The sequence below is a fragment of the Dipodomys merriami genome, unplaced genomic scaffold, assembly GCF_024711535.1.
Source record: "Dipodomys merriami isolate MVZ:Mamm:240054 unplaced genomic scaffold, mDipMer1.0.p SCAF_1, whole genome shotgun sequence".
In the NCBI taxonomy this organism is placed as follows: domain Eukaryota; kingdom Metazoa; phylum Chordata; class Mammalia; order Rodentia; family Heteromyidae; genus Dipodomys; species Dipodomys merriami.
Window position 1 is genome coordinate 49,011,994 of NW_027202270.1, and position 18,605 is coordinate 49,030,598.

Below are 18,605 nucleotides of genomic sequence, written 5' to 3' on the forward strand. Positions count from 1 at the left end.
ACTTGGTCCAAGGAAAGCTCATTCTTTATTCATAAAATCAAAAGATTTAAAAAATCTTAGAAATCTAAAGGTTTTTTAAATTAGTTTTCAAGATCCTCTACAATTTCCAAATTCCCAACCTTTTTTAATTGATTAATTTGTTGATTTATTTATTGTCCTGCATGCTAAGCAATAAGCTGCACACCCAGCCTATACCATTTACTTTTTTATGTTTTTTTTAATAAAAAAAACTGTACAAGGGGTTGCAGTTACATGAGCAAAGTAATGAGTACATTTCCTATCAAGCCTTGTTACCTCCTGCTTTGTTTTTCCCCTACCATCCCTTCCCTCCACCTCCACAACTACACTCACCCCACCCCACCTCCACACCTAAATTGTAAAGTTCATTTTTCAGCATAGTGTCTTGTGCATCTCATTGATACAATGGGTCATCCTGTATCCCTATTTAAACATTTTGTTTTTTCCCTTCCATTCCCCAAATTAGAAAAGTGTATATACAAGATGCAGGGCACCAACATCAAATATAATGAAAACAGGGGTTATATCATGGGGAGGAACATACAAAGAAACAAAGAAATCACACGGTACATTATAAATATGTTAGAAACAATAGCAAGAGGGAAAAAAACCACTTGTGTCCCTATCTTGGGGTTCATTTTGCTTACCATCATCTTATCTGGTCATATGTACATAGTTTTTTACCTTTTCTGCTTGTCCCAGACATATACTAGTTATTGCAAATAAGGAAACCTATGTTTCTTTGGGCCTGGCTTACTTCACTTAATATAATTTTTTCCAAGTCTTTCCATTTCCTAACAAATGTGGCAATGTCATTCTTTCTGATGGAGGCATAGAATTCGAATATATATATATATATATATGAGCCACTTTTTCTTGATCCATTCATCTACTGAGGGGCATCTGAGTTGGTTCCATATCTTAGCTATGGTAAATAATACTGCAATAAACCTAATTGTTCTGGTAGCTTTAGTGTGGTCTTGTTTGTCATCTTTTGGGTAAATGCCCAAAACTGGGATAGCTGGGTCATAGGAGAGCTCTACGAGGAGTCTTTTGAGGAACCTCCATACTACTTTCCAAAGTGGTTGAACAAGTTTACATTCCCACCAACAATGCAGTAGGGTTCCCTTTTGGCCACACCCCCACCAGCATCTGTTGTTATTAGAGTTCTTGATTTTTGCCATTCTAACTGGGGTGAGGTGGAACCTCAATGTTGTTTTGATTTGCAATTTTTTTATGGCTAGAGAGGTTGAACATTTCTTCATACGTCTATTGGCCATTCTTACTTCCTCTTCAGAGAAGTTTCTCTTTAAGTCTTTAGCCCCCTTATTAATGGGACAGTTGTTTCTTTGAGGATTTGTTAGTGGGGGATTTAATTTTTTGAGTTCCAAGTATATTTTAGATATGAGACCCTTGTCCATTGTATGGCTAGTGAAGATCTTCTCCCAATCTGTAGGCTTTCTATCGACCTTGCTAGCTATGTCCTTTGCCATGTAGAAGCTCTGCAATTTCATGCAATCCTATTTGTCCAACCTTTCTTTGATTCGTTGTGTTACTGGGTCTCTATTAAGAAAATTTTAGCCTGTGCCAAGGAGACCTAGGGTTTCTCCTATTCCATCCTGTAACGTTTTCAGAGTGTCTGCTTTGACTTCAAGGTCTTTGATCCATTTGGAGTTGATTCTTGTGCAGGGTGATATATAAGGATCTGGCTTTAGTTTTCTACAACTGATTAACCAATTTTGCTCGCACCATTTACTGAAGAGGCTGTCTTTCTTCCATTTGATTTTTTAAGCTCCCTTATTGAAGTTTAGGTGGCTATAGGTCTGTGGGTTCATTTCTGGGTTTTCAATTCTATTCCATTGGTCCTGAGGTCTGTTCTTGTGCCAGTACCAAGCTGTTTTGATTACTATGGCTTTGTAATAGAGTTTGAAATTTGGTATTGATATTTCTCCAACATTATTGTTTCTGTTACGGATCATTTTTTGCTATTCGAGGTCTTTCATTGTTCCATATGAATTTTTGGATTGTTTCTTCTATTTCCTTGAAGAATGAGGTTGGAATATTGATAGGTATCGCATTGAATTTGTAGATAGCCTTGGGAAGTATTGCCATTTTCACGAGGTTGATCCTTCCGATCCAGGAGCATGGGAGGTTTTTCCACTTCCTAAGTTCTGTTTTGATTTCCTTTTTCAGGTTTTTAAAGTTTTTCCTCCCTACCCCCCCCAACAAAGTTGTAAAGTTAGTTTTTCCATATAACAACTCGTACAATGGATCCACCTGTATCCCTATTTAAACAATTTGTTTCGTCCCTAGGTTTTTAAAAGTTTTCATCGTAGAGGTCTTTCACTTCTTTAATTAAGTTAATTCCTAGGTATTTTATTTTTAATGGGCTATTACAAAAAGAGATGCTTTCCTGATTTCAGCCGTACTCTTCCATTGGTAGCATATAGAAAAGCTATTGATTTTTGAGGGTTAATTTTATACCCTACTTTGCCAAATTTTTGAATCAGCTCAAGTAATTTGGGAGTGGAGTCTGTGAGATTCTTTAAATACAAGATTATATCATCTGCAAAGAGGGAGACTTTTACTTCATCTTTCCCTATTTGGATCCCCTTTATGTTTGCATCTTATCTTATTGCTGTAGCTAGGTATTCTAATACTAAATTGAAGAGAAGTGGAGAGAGTGAACATCCTTGCTTCATTCCTGAGTTTAGAGGAAATGAGTTTAGTTTTTCATCATTAAGTATAATGCTGGCTGGAGGTTTGTCATATATAGCCCTTATTGTATTGAGGAATGTTTCATGGATTCCTAGTTTTTCCAGAGCCTACATCTTAAAGGGGTGTTGGATCTTGTCAAATGCTTTTTCTGCATCTATTGAGATAACCATGTGGTTCTTATCCTTGCTCTTGTTGATCTGATGAATTATATTAATTGATTTGCAAATATTGAACCATCTTTGCATCCCTGAAATGAATCCTGTTTAATCGTAGTATATTATTTTTTGGATGAATTGTTGGCCAAAATTTTGTTGAGAAGTTTTGCATCAATGTTCATCAAAGAAATGGATCTGTAGTTCTCTTTCTTAGTTGAGTCCCTGCCTGATTTTGGGATGAGGGTTACAATGGCTTTATAGAACGAGTTCGGTAGTGAACTTTCTCTTTCAATTTCATTGAAGATTTGGAGGAGTATTGGTGTGAGTTCTGCTTTGAAGGCCTTGTAGAATTCCGCTGTAAATCCATCCGGTCCTGGGCTTTTCTTAGATGGGAGGTCTCTTTTTGATGTTTCTATTTTGATGCTTGATATGGGTCTGTTAAGTTGGTTTAACTCATCTTGGTTTAGTTTCGGCATGTCAATATTTGCTAGGAAATCGTCCATTTCTTTCAGATTTTCAAACTTATTAGCAAAACCATTTACTTTTCAATGACACACTTTTGAGAACCCTAATTGTGAACCTGAGTGTATCATATCCCTTATTTTATCTATACCTCTTATTAACTTCACAATCCCAAATATGTGTTTGACCTTCAAGACCATATTCTCTTTATTCTAGATGCTCAGCTAAGGTTATTTTGTGTGTGAATCACATTACATTATTGACCTCTATCATGTTAAAGTTAACACATTTCAATAGATCTTGCCTTTGGATTTAAGTCTAGGACTCTACATTTATACTTAGGACATTTTCCCTTCTCTCATTTATCCAATCAGTCCAGATGATCACATTTCTTTTAGAACTTGTCATCTATTTTATATAGAACCTTATTGTCATCTGCCATCTGTTTTATCTGGCTCTCAGACAGCCATAGTGATCTCATGCAAGGATTAATTACTTTGTGTAGAACTGAGAACAGAATCTGTATTCACTACCAAAGAGTTCTTTCCTCCTTCACATGCACTTATTATAGACAGCACAGAGATGCAAACACCCTAACTTTATTATGCTCAGATCCTCATTCAACGCCAATGGTGTCCTCCCTAAAAGAAAAGTTCTTAGCATTCTCCCAATATGTGTAAAATCAGGGTTTAACATTTTAAAGGATTCCTTGGCTGCTGTGCTGATAATAAACTGTAGGTGGAGCAAGAAATAATGTATGAAGTGCTGTATAAATGGGTCTTTACTCCAGCTGTACATCCTACTTTTCTCATTATTTTACCAGAATGTCTTCAACCTAGCCAGCAATTATAATGTTTTTTTTTTCTTTGTGGGGGGAGGGATTACATTTTTATTTTATTAACATAAATTAGTTGCACAGAGGTGTTTATTGTGATATTTCTATACAGAGTGTACTTTGATCAGATTTACTTCTTTTTTTTGCTCTTCTTCCCACCTCTCTTCCCCATCTTAAAAGAATTTGAGTTTGTTTCATTATATTATTTTCGTGTGTGTGTGTGTGTGTGTGTGTGTGTATTGGTGGTGGTGGTGGTCATGGTGCTTGAACTCTGGGCTTGGGCACTGTCCCTGTGCTTTTAGCTCAAGGCCAGCTAATGGTTTATTGGGACTAAGACTCTCACGGACTGGCTTTGAACCGAGATCCTCAGCCTCCTGAGTAGCTAGGATTACAGGTGTAAGCCACCGGCACCTGGTTATTTTCATATATATTTATAGTAAACTTTGACCATATTCACACCACATCACTTTCTCCATTCCCCTTCCTCCTCCCACTGGGCTTCTCCCAAGACAATCCACTTTCACAATCATGTCATATTATTGTTGCCCTTGGTTGACCAGGCCCTGTTTGCTGACACGCCCTCTTCCTGTGCTACTTAAGTTCATGCTGAGGTTTCCAACTGGCTTCTCATTCAGGCATGCTGAGGGTAGTGTCTTTCCAGCTGGCTTTAGGTCATCTGGATGAGTGTACTGGCTCCCAGCTACCAGTTTCTTCCGACATAATAGCTAAGCTCTGACTTGAAACTTTAAACCTCACTGAGATGTCTTTTGCTTCCCAGTCACAAAACAAAACAAAACAAAAAAAAACTTGGCAGTGCTGTTTGCTTGTAATCCCCTGTCAGGAGCAAGTGACAGAACTGACTCTGACTTGTGACTGCCGGGTAATGCCTGGTCCTCTTTTGTGTTATTTCACAGGGGCTCACTCAGAAGTTTGGAGTAGCTCTGTGATGCCAGTTCCTCCCCCCCCTCCCCCCTCCCCCCCCCCCCCCCGTGTCTATAATGCTATTCTTTTTTTTTGTTTGTTTTTTGGGTCCGGTCGTGGGGCCTGAACTCTGGGCCTGGGTGCTGTCCCTCAGCTCTTCAGCTCAAGGCTAGCGCTCTACCACTTGAGCCACAGTGCCACTTCCGGCTTTTTTTTTTCTGCTTATGTGGTGCTAAGGAATCGAACCCAGGGCCTCATGCATGCAAGGCAAGTGCTCTACCACTGAGCCACCTTCCCAGCCCCTATAATGCTATTCTTATGGGAAACACCAGAAACGTATAATTATCTCTCTACCTCTGATCCTAATGTTTTCTTTAAAATTAAAATTGAAGAAGTATAATCTTACAGATCATCCAATACCTCTGTTTTTCTGTTTTTAAGTGCATGTAGAAACCTGTTAAATGATAAAATGTGATAGTTGTTCCCAGACAGGGGGTCATGCTTCATATCCACAATCTCAGCATTAGTCGATTACTAATTACTCATTACTCAGTCCCTGTCATTTATACACTTTCAATGTGTTTTCAGTTCTACTGGGAAAAAATTTAATATTTTAAAGAATTTAATTTGTGTCTGTTACTATGGAAAATAGTATAAAATTCCAATGTTCAAGGCACAAAGTCCTTTAATCCTGTATAAGAAGCAAAACTGAATGGGGAACTACTTACTGTACAATTAATTTAAGTGCTGTATAGAATTAGTTTAAGAACTTGAAAGAAGTTGAAGTACTTTAGGTTAAATACTATGTGAATTTACAAAAAGATATAATTTGTTTTGTATAGCCTTCAAGTCCGGGTCAGCCTCTTTCTCCACTTCTCAGACGTTGTACCTCAGTTCTGGAGACAATAGTAAGAACAGTACCAGGTCTTCTGCAAGCTGTCTTCCTAATAGCAAAAGTAAAATATTTGTCAGGTACAGTATTACCTTAAAGAGTTAAAAATAATTTTGTATTCTGATGTTGATAAAAGACAGATATAAATAAGTATTGCACTATATGTGTGGAGAATAGTCATCTAAAGTGTACATTCTTCATGTGCATAGATGTGATTTTATCCCAAAATCAGAAAAAATGTAAAACACATTTTATTCTTGAAAAATTACTATAACTTTTTTGTAGTACCAGTGAATTGTTGGCAATATTCACTTTTATCACTGTTTTAAAAGTCTTATCACAGCTACTGGAGATTGTAATAAGAATGTGCAACCTGTATTAATTCACAGTTGTTGAATTTTGTAACCAAATAGAATGCATATCAGATTTCAAGTCCTTATGAAAAGTATCAATTAATGTATACTTTTAGGGGATAGTTAAATGTGGTTAAAAATGTGATTCTGGTTGTGCATTTAGCTTTTAGAACACAAATATAATGACTTTACACATAAAAAAAGACCATCAAAATAAAAAATAGACCATCATGCCATATAATATATATATACATTATATATTATATATATATGCCATATATATACATATATATATATATATATGTCTCTTCCCAGCTGAATGCTATGCCAAGTGAATGTCAGCTTAAAGCTATTCCATAGGTACTTTTTGCTTTTATATAATAAAGTGGTTACCCTCGCTATTTTTTAGAATTTATTGTTAACTATTTTCAAGAAGAAAATTAACCTGATGTTAAATCTTTATTTCAATATGGTGTCTCAGTGGTAGTGTTCCTGCCATACAGCTGGCTATCGTGACTTCTGACACAAACTGGCTGCATGAGGGCACACAGTCCACCACAGGCCCGTGTGCACATCAGACATCCCTGGACTCCTGACTAGCTTGCTACAAATTTAGGGTGTCCTGCAAGCTCCTTCACCAGTCTAAAGTCAAGTCCATCCTTCCTGTTTCATTTATCATAATCATTTCCTTCTATTTCAAGACTACAGACTATAACAGCAGCCAGCTTCCAAAACACTGACATTTTCAGTGGGCCTTAAAGGCATTTTAAATCTATAGGTCAGAATCTCTAGACTGTATCTTTGTCTATTTTGTCATTTTACATAGTAGTAATAAGTGTTCCAGATAAGAATGATTATTAGCTCATATGTTCTTTGGCAACGTAAGTGAAAGTGACAGAATAATAGGTATACGAATTTTTTTTTTTTGGGTCCGGTTGTGGGGCCTGAACCCTGGGCCTGGGCGCTGTCCCTCAGCTCTTCAGCTCAAGGCTAGCGCACTACTACTTGAGCCACAGCGCCACTTCCGGCTTTTTTCTTTTTGCTTATGTAGTGCTGAGGAATCGAACCCAAGGCCTCAGTCATGCAAGGCAAGCGCTCTACCACTGAGCTACCTTCCCAGCCCCACGAATATTTTTTTTTAAAGCTTACTTGAATGAAAGATTAGATAAAACATTGTTTACTTGCTTCCTTATTTTGGTTAGGCCAGGGTTTCAACAAGTAGTCCCAGTTGGCCTACAGCTTCTGATTTTTTTACTTCAGTCTCCTGAGTACTGGGGAATATACACATATACCACTAAGCCCAGCTAATAAAACTTTGTGTGTATGTACCAGTCCTGGTAGGCTCAAGGCACTGTCCCAGAGCCTGATGCTTTGCCACATAAGCCATGGCCCCACCACCAGCTTTTTTGGTAGTTAATCGGAGAGAACAGTTTACAGATTTTCATGCTCAGGCTGGCCTCAAACTGCAATCTTTAGATCTCAGCCTCCTGAGTAGCTAGGATTTTTGACAAGGAACATCCAGGTGAACTTAAAAGCCTGTCGCTAATATTGATCCCTAGCTGCCATGCTCTCATGCCCTTACTGACTTACTCATCATGATCAAGTACAGGCTTGACTTACAGGAGGAAACTGACTCATTCAGGTAGGATTGAAACTACAGCTTTATAAATAGAAGACTTGAAGTTAAAACACTCTTCTGTCTGTAACCAAACACTTGTCTTTCTGTCAGGTCTCCCCATCATCATCATCTGAAATATAATGGGTTGTTCTTTCTTTCAGGGGATATTGAAGCTGCATACAACAACCTGCAGCACTGCCTGGAGCACAACCCCTCCTACGCAGATGCCCATCTCCTGATGGCTCAGGTTTATTTGTCTCAAGAAAAATTCAAGTTATGTTCTCAGTCTCTCGAACTTTGTCTGAGCTATAATTTTGATGTAAGCATACCAAACTAAGACTTATCACCTTCTTTGAACCTTTAGTGAATGTTTACCCATTTAGCTATTTTATATATGCGCCTATAGTGTATTGTTAATTAATATGTTTTTGTTGTTGTTTTTTCTGTTGTATGTTTGCTTCTGAAAGATAGTTCTTATGATGTACTACACCTTGGGCTTGAATATGCTGTCTCTGCCTCTAAATACAGTCATAAATGGCATTTTATTTTATTTTTTTTTAGGGTGGTAGTGGTGGTGGTGGTAGTGGTAGTACTGAGGTTTGAACTCAGGATCCTGCTTGCTGGCAGATGCGCTAAGACATGAACCATATTTTCAGCCCTTTTTTGTTTGAGTGTTTGGATAAGATCTTGTATTTTTTGCCCAGGCTTTGCCTGGACTGTGATTCTACTATCTTGCAGCTGGGATCACAGAATGTGAACCACCTAGTCCAGCTTGTTGGTTGAGATGGGAGGTCTTGAAGACTTTTTGCTAAGGAAGACCTTAAACCACAATTGGCCCAATGTTAATCACCTGAATAGCTGGGATTACAGGCAGGTATACCTCTGCTTGGCTTTAACTGCATTTGTAATGGCAAGAATTTTGGACTCACAAGCAGTTGGGGAAAAAAAAATGAATGTACCTCTAGTTTCATTTTTTAATTTACACATTTGCAAAAAAATTATTGAGGCTCGGTGGTGTGTAGTATATATCTAGTCCCAACTGAGGAGGCTGAGACAGAAGGATCACTTGAAGTTTAACTTCATCCTGAGCAATTCATCAAGACCTGTCTCAAGTAAATAAGCAAACTTTATGTGCTTGCCAACAGAAGTTCTGACATCAATGTCTTGGTTTTCTATTGATCTCTCTTGAGCCTGTTTAGTATAAAAGTCACTTAATATCACTCTACCATTACAGTAAGTTAAGGGCAACAATGAATGCATTTAAAAGAAATAGTAATCCATAGAAAATTATGCCTAACATTTTTATGTATGAGAATATTAATTGTTGCTTTTCTTTTTGAACTTTAATTTTTTACAAACTTCTCTTTAGATTCATCATCAGTAAATGCCTTTCATTTTTGCAATCATTATGTTTGAGTGTATAAATACACTGTGTTACTATCCAAGATACCGTGAATTTTTTCTCTAAACATTAGGAAGAATCTTAGGTTGAAGTGGTTCCTGAGCTATTTAGTGATGAAAGATGTCTCCTCAAATTATTACTTTGCTTCACAAGATCTCAAACCCTATTAGGTAAACTAGAAGATGGAGTAAACAAGAAGTTAAAAGTTCTAAGCAAACTTTGCAGAAACTATCTTCAGCTTTTGGTACAATAGCTCTCTCTCTGGCAGTGAGTCAGTCTGATTCTAATACCCACCCTGTGATTCAAAATCTCTAGGAGACCCAAGCATGAAGACTGCTGCGGAGCTTCACAGGGGCTCAGGGGGTTAGCTCAGGGTGACAGCCACTGCCACAGAGGCCCCCACTGTCCCCTCACTCCAGGTCATCTCCTTCCCTTTGGATTCTCTTTCCTCAAGGCTTTTGCCTTTTTTTGTTGTTTCTTTTTTTCTATAACACTTGATAGCCAAAATATAGAAGCTTCATTGTTACAGGTTTAGGATAGAATAAAAAGGTAAAATCCCTGAAATGTTTTCTCTTCCTTTTGATGTTTTATGATAGTAACTCAGAACTATGTAGCACAGGCTAGCATAGAACCCCAGGAATTCCTGGCTGGCTCCACTCATTCTGAGTGCTGGGATTGCAGGTGTGTACTACCATGCCTGGCTTGAAATGTTCAATTCTAAAAGTAAAAGTTGAAAGGAGAACCTGAGTTTCCAGAAAACTAAGAACTGCCGGTACTAAAAGTTGCACATGAAGTAATTCCTTTCCTGAAGATTACATATATGTGTATACATATATATATATATGTATGTGTATATATATATATATATATATATATATATATATATATATATTGGTAACCTTGTGTGTAATCTTCCTTTGTGTTTTTCTCTCATGATCAACCTCTTGCTATGCAGGAGGATGCTGGGTAGAATCTGATGTAACAGAATACATGATTAGGAAGTTACTAAGAGGACAGAAACAGACCTTGTACAATCATAGATGACTATTCTCAGTAATATTGTTTTAATGTTTGATGGACTGTAACATGTATTGATACTGTGAGCACTTTAAATAGCTATTGACTATTTCCCCAGGTGAGAGAATATCCTTTATATCATTTGATCAAAGCTCAGTCACAAAAGAAAATGGGAGAAATACCAGAAGCAATTACAACCCTGCACATGGCAATGAATTTACCAGGAATGAGGAGAACGGGCACTTCCTCAAAATCCAGGAAAACTGACGTGGACAGAAGCCATCGTTTATCCATCTTTCTTGAGTTGGTGGAAGTTCACCGTTTAAATGGAGAACAGGTAAATCAGCTTGAATCTGAATTTTGTTCAGTAGCAAGTTTAAAAGCCAGAATTATTTCCTTTACGAAGGAGTAAAGTTTAGAAGATTTATTTTTCATTATTTTAGAGTAAAATGTGCTTTTTGCAAGTCACTGAATGTTAAGCACAATTGGTTCCTGGGTAATTTAAGTCTCGGTGTGCTTACATTGGCTACCATGAAACGTGATAATATACTGTATGGGGACTTTGGTAGCATGAGAAGTCAAAGGCTAATGCAGTTAGAACTCTACAAGTTCCTAAAAGGATTAACACAAGTGTGCAACCCCACCAGCACACACACATACATTCTCATGCATATGAAAGTTCTACTGAAATAAGAAGAAAATAGCAACCTGAAATTCTAATCTGAGAAAACATAGGAAACTCTGGATGAATCTATTATTATCAAAGGGTCTGAGCGAGATGGATACTTAGAAATAATACTGCTAGTTAAGATGTACTTTTTCACATTTTAACACTTCTGAAGTTAGTAAATCCTATAACCTCTAAAGATAATATGAATTTTATGTCTGTGTGCCTGTACTTGTGCTTGAACTCAGGGTATAGGCCTTCACTTCTTCACTCAAGGCTAATGCTCTACCACTTAAGCCACAGCTCTACTTTGGGCTTTTGGGTGGTTAATTGGAAATAAGAGTCTCATAGACTTCCTTCTGAGTTTCCTTCACACCATACCCCTCTGATCTTAGCCTCCTGAGTAGCTACAATTGCAGGTATAAACCACCAGTGCCTGGAAAAAAGTTAATAAAAACTTTAGAATAAATGACATTTAGACTTTTAGAGATACAAATTTGGAAGTGAGATAAAAGCACTTACCAGAAACAGTAAGGAAATGCAATGGTTTGCTGCTTGATGAGGAGCAGTGTGGGCATACATGTGTGGACATACATGCGTGGATACACATGACTGTGGGCTAGATCTTATCTAAGGCCAACATGTCTGCCTGAGTTAGAGCTCTAGTTCTTTGATTTCTGAAACTTTTAACTCTGAATCTTAGCTTTCTTAGAACATGATAGTAGTGAGTGTCTTAGAAGGTTATGTGAATATTAAATGGGCTAACACAATGCTAGGTAAGATGTGTCTATTGAAATGTAGTAGCAATGGCAATGAAGCAACTGTTGCTTCCTAGTTGTGAAAATATTTATCCAGTTAACAAGTATTTAATGACTCATCTGGTTTTGGTCTCCAAGTTAAGTTTTAATTTTTTGTACGTTTCTAAAAATCTATCAACTTATTTATAAATACCATAAGTGTACTTGCATTTGATACCTATTGTATTCCATTAGAGCATGCTCCTTTCTAATATAAATTGTTGATTACTCTGAAAGAATATTTATTTCATCTTAACAGCATGAGGCAGCAAAAGTTTTACAAGATGCCATCCATGAATTTTCTGGAACATCTGAAGAACTGCGGGTTACTATTGCTAATGCAGACCTAGCTCTGGCCCAAGGAGATACTGAGCAGGCTCTGAACATGCTTCGGAATGTCACTGCTGAGCAGCCTTACTTCATAGAGACCAAGGAAAAAATGGCAGATATTTATTTGAAGTATAGGAAAGAGAAAATGTTATATATCACCTGTTACCGGTAAATAGTTACTGTAACCCAGATAGTCTGATACATTTATCCCTAAAATTAAATCCCAACTATGGTTTAGTCTTCCTTTTACATTCTTCATAGATAGTTTACAGATCCTTTCTGTCAGACACTTTAAGTTTTGGCTTTATTGAGAAAATACTTATGCTTACTTCAAAGTATGGCTTAAACTCATCAACTATTCTTTCTACATCTCCAGTCTTCCTGTTTCAGAAAAGAAAAGCAGGAGTTATGTATATTCTTATAACTTACAAGAATTTGTAAAAACAGCAATCTAGAAAATAGATATATTCAATACTTGATATATTAGTTGCAACAAAAGAAAATTATAGGTTAATTATTGGTTATACACCAATCTTATCTCTGGATTAATTTTTTTTCCTCAGAGGAAAAGCAGGAACTTTCAAAGTTATTTTCTAATGATATTCTTAAGAGTTACTGGGACACTCAACAAACATAGACACACAGAAACATACTGCTATTCCTCTTCTAAAAAAAATACACAAGCATATGCTTAAAGAGAATACTTTAGTTTTAAGAACGTTGTAAAACATTCATGAATTAAGTCAGTATTGGCAAATGTACATCATATAAATATCTAAGTTCAAGTTAATTAAGTAGAGTGGATCTGTTTTCCAGAGAAATCGCAGAAAGAATGCCCAGCCCTCGGTCCTTTCTTCTTCTTGGTGATGCATACATGAATATTCAAGAGGTAAAATTTCTGATGTTATTAAACTTAGAATTTTTTTTAAATTACTCTTTGTGATTAGTATAACTTCCATTGAAAGGATATAGCTTTTTTGTACTGCTTATTCAATATTTATAGATCCAGTCATCTCAGTGAAAGGAAGATAGCTATTTCAATAAGAAGTGTTTTCTTTTTATATATGGAGACTCAATAATGCAGAGCTACAGTTATGTGTTGGAGAAGCAATGGTGTATGCATAAGAAATCCCCTTTACACAGAACATTGAACCAATGGCTGTTAGGAAGACTCCCCAAAATGACAATTCAGGAAGCTCTCATTTTGTTCTTATTAGTTATGTAGTTTTTGTGAAAGCACAGGATAACAATTCTTGGTTAGTTCCATAAAGTATGAATTTTTCCCAAGTCTTTCCATTTCCTAACAAATGGGGCAATGTCTTTCTTTCTGATGGAGGCATAGAATTCCATTGTGTATATATACCACATTTTCTTGATCCATTCATCTACTGAGAGGCATCTGGTATCTTAGTTATGGTGAATAATACTACAGTAAACATAGTTGTGCTGTTAGCTTTAGTATGGCCTTGTTTGTGATCTTTTGGGTAAATGCCCAGAAGTGGGATTGCTGGGTCATAGGGTTGCTCTATGTGTAGTCTTTTGAGGAATGTCCATTCTGCTTTCCAGAGTGGTTGAACAAGTTTACATTCCCACCAACAATGCAGTAGGGCTCCCTTCTGGCCACATTCCCTCCAACGTCTATCATTATTACATTTTTTTATTATAGTCATTCTAACTGGGGTGAGGTGGTATCTCAATGTTGTTTTGCATATTTTTATGGCCAAAGAAGTTGAGCATTTCTTCATATGTCTATTGGCCATTCTTATTTACTCTTCAGAGAAGTCTCTCTTTAAGTCTTTAGCCCACTTATTAATGGGGCAGTTGTTTCTTTGAGGATTTGTTTTTGGGTGACTTAATTTTTTGAGTTCTAAGTATATTTTAGATATGAGGCCCTAGTCTGTTGTATAGCTAGTGAAGATTTTCTCCCAGTCTTTCTGCTGATCTTGCTAGCTATGTCCTTTGTCATGCAGAAGCTTTAAGTTACATGCAATCCCATTTGTCCAACCTTTCTTTGATTTGTTGTGTTTCTGGGTCTCTATTAAGAAAATTTCAGCCTGTGCCAAGGAGACCTAGGGTTTCTCCTATTCCTTCCTGTAATGGTTTCAGGGTGTCTGCTTTGACACCCTGATGGTCTTTGATCCATTTGGAGTTGATTCTGGTGCAGGGTGATATATAAGGATCTAATTTTAGTTTTCTACAGGTATTTAACCAGTTTTTCCAGCACCATTTACTGAAGAGACTATCTTTCTTCCATTTGTTTTTTTAGCTCCCTTATCAAAGATTAGGTGCTATAGGACTGAGGGTTCATTTCTGGGTCTTTGGTTCTATTCTGTTGGTCTTCAGGTCTGTTCTTGTGCCAGTACCAAGAAGTTTTGATTACTATGGCTTTATAGTAGAGTTTGAAATCTGGTATTATTTTTCCTCCAGTACTGTTCTTTCTGCTAAGGATTAGTTTCGTTGTTTTTGCTATTGTTCCATAGGAACTTTTGGATTGCTGCTTCTATTTCATTAAAGAATGAGATTGGATATTGATGGGTTTTGCATTGCATTTGTAGATAGCCTTTGGCAGAATTGGAGACTTATAAAAACGGTGTCACTTAATGGGATCCAATTTTTATTGCTTATTTTTTGTGTCTGACAATTTTAGCCTGAAGAAGCTATAGTTGCCTATGAACAGGCATTAAACCAGAACCCAAAAGATGGGACTCTGGCAAGCAAAATTGGGAAGGCTCTTGTCAAAACTCACAACTATTTCAAGGTAAGTGTTTCATATTTGAGCTATGTCTATTGGATCAAACTGATCACACTCTGCTCTTAAGAAATTGCCAACAAGCAATCTTGGATGATTGAAAATTCCCAAATTCATGTTCAAGAACTTGTCCTTGTAGGGAAAGTTTTCTTGGAATCTTGCATTCTTTATTGCTTCATATTGTTTGGAACCTAGAGTTTATTTTGGTCTTCCCTTTCCAGGTAAATCTTTGTATTCAAATCAGTTACCACAACTTTCTATTCTTCCTTCTCTTTTTATTACATAATAAAGCATGACCACTGTCCTTGCTGCTGAATTAACATGGGCAAACTGTACTTTGAGTCATTTTGTTTGCTAATAAAAACCATAGGTTTTCTTTTAACTGAAATGGTCTAGTGTATCTACCTCTGTCAGTTGTTAAACATGTATAATACACTAGCTAGCAAAGAATATACAATCTAAGATTCACTGGTCTCTAGAACAAAACCTGTGAAAAACCTTTTTTGTTGTCAAGTACTACTTGCTAGCCAATTGTAAGATATGTAAGTTTAATATGGAATATTTAAATCTGAAAAACAAAAAAACAACAACATGCTGATGCGCATGATATCTTGTGCCTGTAATTCCAGCAGCTACTTAAGTGTTAGAGTTAGGAGAATCGTGTTGGGTAAACAACCTAAGCAAAAAGATAGTGAGACCCCATCTTTGCAGTAATTTGGCATTGTGGTGCGCACTTCTCATATCAGCTACACTGAGAAGTGCAAAATAGGAGAATCACTGTCCATACTTGACACACAAAACTCTATCCCAAAAATTACTAAAGCATAAAAGGCTAGAGACAGGATTTAAGTGATAGAGTGCTTGCCAAGTAAACATTTGGGTCTTATGTTCAACCCCAATGCCAGCAAAAAAGGAAAGAAAGATGCTGTACTTAACTAATAATACAGGTACATGCCAGGTTATTTTCATTAGGGATTTGCCATAAATCTGTTGTATAAAATATTTGTGCTGCAATGCCATTCTTATGGCCTTTTTTCCTAACTAAAATGAATTTCCTTTAGGCAATCACTTATTATGAAGCTGCTCTGAAAAGTGGACAACAGAATTACCTTTGCTATGATCTGGCTGAGCTCTTACTAAAATTGAAATGGTATGAGAAGGCAGAGAAAGTTCTTCAGCATGCTCTCTCTCACGAACCAGGTATGAAAAAGGCTTTCAGATTTGACAAAAGTGCATGACAAATCTTATCCGCTTTATTTTTATGTTGTAGTATATATTGACATGCTCAATATTTTATATGTTTACTTGGTTATATAAATTTATATGTATTTTTTTCTTTTATCAGGATGTTACTCTACTAAAAGCTATTTAAAACTCAACCACAGCCAGGTGCCTGTGGCTCAGGCTTACACCTGGGATCCTAGCTATTCTGAAGGTAGAGATCTGAGAATCTCAGTTTGAAGTCAGTATGGAAAGACAACTCTTGAGATTAACTGATAAATAGCCAGAAGTAAAGGCATGACTCAAGTGGTAGAGCACAGTCTTGAGAGTATGAGGCCCTAAGATTCAACCCCAGTAACAGCTCTCCCCTTAAAAAAAAAACTCACATTAGCCACAAGTTTATGAACCAAATAACTGTGTTGTAGAACAGAGCTACCTCCTTAACTGATATAAAATAAGTTATTTCTAAATTACAACTACCTCCATAGTATTTAGATACTTTCGTAATCTTTGCTTTTTAAAAATAGTAAAAATAAGTCTCTTGTTAAAAATCCAACTACTGGCTCAGTAACTCGTGTCTATAAATCCTAGCTACTCAAGAGGCTGAGATCTGAGGATCACGGCTCAAAGACAGCCCCAGGTAGGAAAGGGATTCTTATCCCTGATTAACCATCAAAAAGACTGAAGTGGAGCTGTGGTTCAAGTGGTAGAGCAGTAGCTCTGAGGAAAAAAAAGCTAAGGAGACAGCATCAGACCCTGAGTTCAAGCCCCAGGACCAGCACCAAAAAAAAAAAAAAAGATCAAGTACTACAAATGAATAGTAATGCTTAATCATCTATATGTCCAAATGTCCCACATATCTGTTCTCACATTACCTCCTGTAAGTAATTTATGACTAGCTGTATATCTTTTCTCTATGTATTTGTCTATGTATATGTATAAAAAAGTGAGCATAATTTTCCTTTTAAAAAAATGTGTGGTTCAGCTGAGTGCTAGTGACACGCACCTGTTAGGCTAGCTGTATGGGAGGTTAAGATGGGAAGGATGGCAGTTCCAGGCTAGTCTGGACAGAAAAGTCTGGAAGACTCCGTCTCATTGGAAGAAGTGCTGTATCATCGTGACTCCTGTCATTCCAGCTACAGTGGGAAGAGAATAGAAACACAGTCCAGGTACACACCTGGGCAAGAATCAAGAACCATTCTCAAATAACCAACATAACTGAAGGTGTGGCTCAGTGGTGAGAGCACCTGCCTGTCAGCTTCCAGGGTTCTGAGTTCAAACCCCAGTACCACCAACAGAAAAATAAATGTAATTTCTATCTATTATACATAGACATATCCCAAATGTCAGTGGATGGTAGTACATTCATATCATTCTATTTGCTGGCATCCTGTTTTATAACTCCATAGGTTTCTCCATTATTGGACCATCAGTTGGTTTTTGCTTGTTTTGATATTATAAATTATATTACAGTAAATATGATTATATTTCATTCCATGATGTACACTTGATTGTATCTTTAGAAGATAATGGATCAAAGTTAATGTACATAACATTTTTGCAGGCCAGGCTCAGTGGTACATACCTGTAATCCTAGGGACACAGACAGGAAGATTGTCCAGCTAGAGTTAGCTAAACTCTATCTCAAATGCAAGCCAGGTATAGTGTTATTTGCCTATGGTCCCAACTATTTTGGAGGTGGAGGTAGGAGGATCAACGTTCAAGATCAACCCAGGCAAAGTTAACCTGAGCCCCCAAATAAAAAATGAAAAGTAGAAGTGGCTCAAGTGATGTTTTTTAAAAAAAAAAATGTGTTTTCCAATTGCCTTTTTTGCAAGTTTGTACAAGTTTTTTTGCAATCATTACTTTTAAAAAAATAAAAGTTAATGTTTGCTCATTGTCAAAACTTAAAGATTGTAGAACTGAGTGAAAATGGTGATTCTCCCACCTTCCAAACAACCTGCTCTTCATAGGTTGCATGGCATGCATCCAAAGCCGGCCAGCCCATCTGCAGTGTGCCTCTGCTCTTTGTGCACTGATATCTCCAGCCAAGGATCAAAAATATTTGAAAGAAAAAGACACCCCTGTTCTGAACATGTGCAGGCATTCTTTTCTTGTCATATTTTTCTAAACAATAGAGTATAACAGCAATTCATATCACCTTTACATGGTATTGATTGTTATACATAGCTAGGGATGATTTGACTTATATAGGACTGGAACCCCATGGACTTTGATATTGGCCACAAGTCCTAGAACCAGTACCCCAGGGACACTGTGGGATGACAGTAATGCCATTTTTTTTCCTACCTCAATGGATAATAGAATATCTATACTATGGCAATGTGAATCTTTCATTGAATAACTTCCTTATTAGCAAATAAAACTCTTATTTTTAGGATGTATTCTACTGTTTATATTGTAATACTATATTGTGTTCAACATCATCT

The 18,605-nt window shown here is 36.9% G+C and overlaps 1 protein-coding gene across 1 annotated transcript in view; it reads left to right on the forward strand.

Annotated features, from left to right (window-relative positions):
• Positions 1-18,605, forward strand: part of Ttc21b (tetratricopeptide repeat domain 21B) — a 55,134-nt gene that overhangs the window by 19,133 nt on the left and 17,396 nt on the right. Inside the window, exons 12-18 of the mRNA XM_070021681.1 lie at positions 5,952-6,081; positions 8,134-8,291; positions 10,510-10,728; positions 12,115-12,353; positions 13,002-13,074; positions 14,833-14,943; positions 15,996-16,134. Coding sequence (XP_069877782.1) covers positions 5,952-6,081; positions 8,134-8,291; positions 10,510-10,728; positions 12,115-12,353; positions 13,002-13,074; positions 14,833-14,943; positions 15,996-16,134 — 1,069 coding nt within the window. The remainder of the gene's footprint in view (positions 1-5,951; positions 6,082-8,133; positions 8,292-10,509; positions 10,729-12,114; positions 12,354-13,001; positions 13,075-14,832; positions 14,944-15,995; positions 16,135-18,605) is intronic.